This window comes from Malurus melanocephalus, unplaced genomic scaffold (assembly GCF_030028575.1).
Source record: "Malurus melanocephalus ecotype Western Australia unplaced genomic scaffold, MMel_1.1 scaffold_1494, whole genome shotgun sequence".
Lineage (NCBI taxonomy): Eukaryota > Metazoa > Chordata > Aves > Passeriformes > Maluridae > Malurus > Malurus melanocephalus.
The window spans coordinates 1912-3813 of NW_026624726.1; the positions used below are offsets into that span (position 1 = coordinate 1912).

The 1902-nt window shown below is 63.4% G+C and overlaps 1 protein-coding gene across 1 annotated transcript in view; it reads right to left on the reverse strand.

Annotated features, from left to right (window-relative positions):
• The window catches only part of BAZ2A (bromodomain adjacent to zinc finger domain 2A), a 21973-nt gene that overhangs the window by 1905 nt on the left and 18166 nt on the right, over positions 1-1902 (reverse strand). Inside the window, exons 22-24 of the mRNA XM_057388017.1 lie at positions 1628-1902; positions 339-471; positions 19-266 (exon numbers count right to left, since the gene is read on the reverse strand). The exon at positions 1628-1902 is cut by the window's right edge and continues 10 nt beyond it. Of these exons, the coding sequence (XP_057244000.1) occupies positions 19-266; positions 339-471; positions 1628-1902 (656 nt within the window). The remainder of the gene's footprint in view (positions 1-18; positions 267-338; positions 472-1627) is intronic.

Sequence of the window (1902 nt, forward strand, 5' to 3'; positions counted from 1 at the left end):
CCTTTTGGTAACCAAAACTCTTCCGTGCACCGAGACCCCTCCAGGGGATGAAGGACACCCAACAGGGTTTGGGAACCTTCAGGATGGGATGCAGGAGCCACCCCCTGGCCCTGACTCACCCGTGCCACGCAGACGGAGCAGAACCAGTCGCCCTCGGGCACCTCGCTCATGCGGGGCCGGTGGCAGTAGAGGTGGCAGCCGCGGTCGCAGCCGTCGCACAGCAGCAAGTGCTCGTCGTCGTCGCCTCTCCGGCACACCAGGCACGTCTGGGGGGGCACGGGGGGCTCAGAGCCGAGCTGGGGAGGGGGATTTGACCCCGTTCCAGCCCCGGCTCTCACCACTCTGTTGACGGATTTCTCCCAGGCGATGGATTTCTCCAGCTGGAAGATGCACAGGGACACCTGGGCCGCGCTGCGGCAGCGCTCCAGCGTTTGGCGCCACGTCCGCACCCGCGGCGTGATCTCGTAGGCGCTGTGGGGACAGAGGGGATGGGTGGGGTTCTGTCATGGGTTGGGATCACAGGGAGGACACGGGGAACCCATCCCAACCCTATTGGGGCAATCCCAGAACCCACTGGCCACCCCTGACCCTGGGAGGGGTCCCAGGGAGGTTATGGGGAACCCATCCCAAACCTATCAGGGCGATCCCAAACCCTACTGGCCGCCCCCATCCTCGGGAGGGGTCCCAGGGAGGTTATGGGGAACCCATCCCAAACCTATCAGGGCGATCCCAAACCCTGCTGGCCGCCCCTGACCCCGGGAGGAGTCCCAGTCCCTGGAAATTACTCTCACCCCAAGCAGGACCTCAAGGGTCCTCAGGAGACCCCCATCCCCAAAAAACAACCCCATCCATCCCTGGGACAGACCAAGGGTCCCTGAAGAACCCTAATATTCCTGGAAGGGATCCCCACTCCCAGGAGAGACTCCCAATCCCAAAAGAAACCCCAAGGGTTCCCACATCCCTGGGAGAGGGATCCCTAATTCCAGGAGGAACACCGGTGACCCACAAGAGACCCCCACCCCCAGGACAGACCCCGCTGAGCTTCCACATTCCTGGGAAGGGTCCTGATCCCCAGGAGAGACTCCCAACGCCAAGAACCCTAAGGATCTCTGAAGGACCCCAATATCCTTGGGACAGACCCCCAGGAGAGACTCTCATCCCCAAGAGGAACCCCATGGTCTCTGAGACATTCTTGGGAGGGGCTCAGGGTCTCTGAGGGACCCCAATACCCTTGGGAGGGACCCCCATTTCCAGGAGACACTCTCACCCCAAAAGGAACTCCAAAGACCTCTGAGAGACCCCAAAACCCTTGGGAAGAACCCCCAGGGGAGACTCTCATCCCCAAAAGGAACCCCAAGGGTCTCTGAGGGACCCCCACATCCCTAGGAGAGGGATCCCCATCCCAGAAGGAATCCAAACAGGACCCTCACCCCCAGGAAGGACCCCCATCCCTGAGAGATCCCACCAAGAGACCCCCACTCCCAGGAAGGACCCCCATCCCTGGGAGACGGATCCCCATCCCAGAGGGAATCCAAATGGGACCCTCACCCCCAGGAAGGACCCCCATCCTTCCGAGAACCCCCCAACCCCCAGACCAGACCCCACCGACCCCACTCAGAGCTCTCACATCTCAGTAGGGCCCAGGCTGAGCTCATCGGCTCCGCTCAGCACCGCTTTCTCCAGCACCACCTCGTGCAGCGGCCACAGCGGCTCCTTGAGGTAGCGGCGCTCCAGGTTCTGCTCCAGCGCCGCCAGCCGCAGCACGGCCAGGTCCAGCGGGTTGGTCAGCTCGCGGCGTGGAGGGAGCCCGTCCCGCCGGCTGCGCACCGTGATGTCCTCCAGGGGCTCCACTTTGTGCTCGCAGTAGCGCAGGTCGGTCCGAGTCGAGTCCGGGCTGGGGCA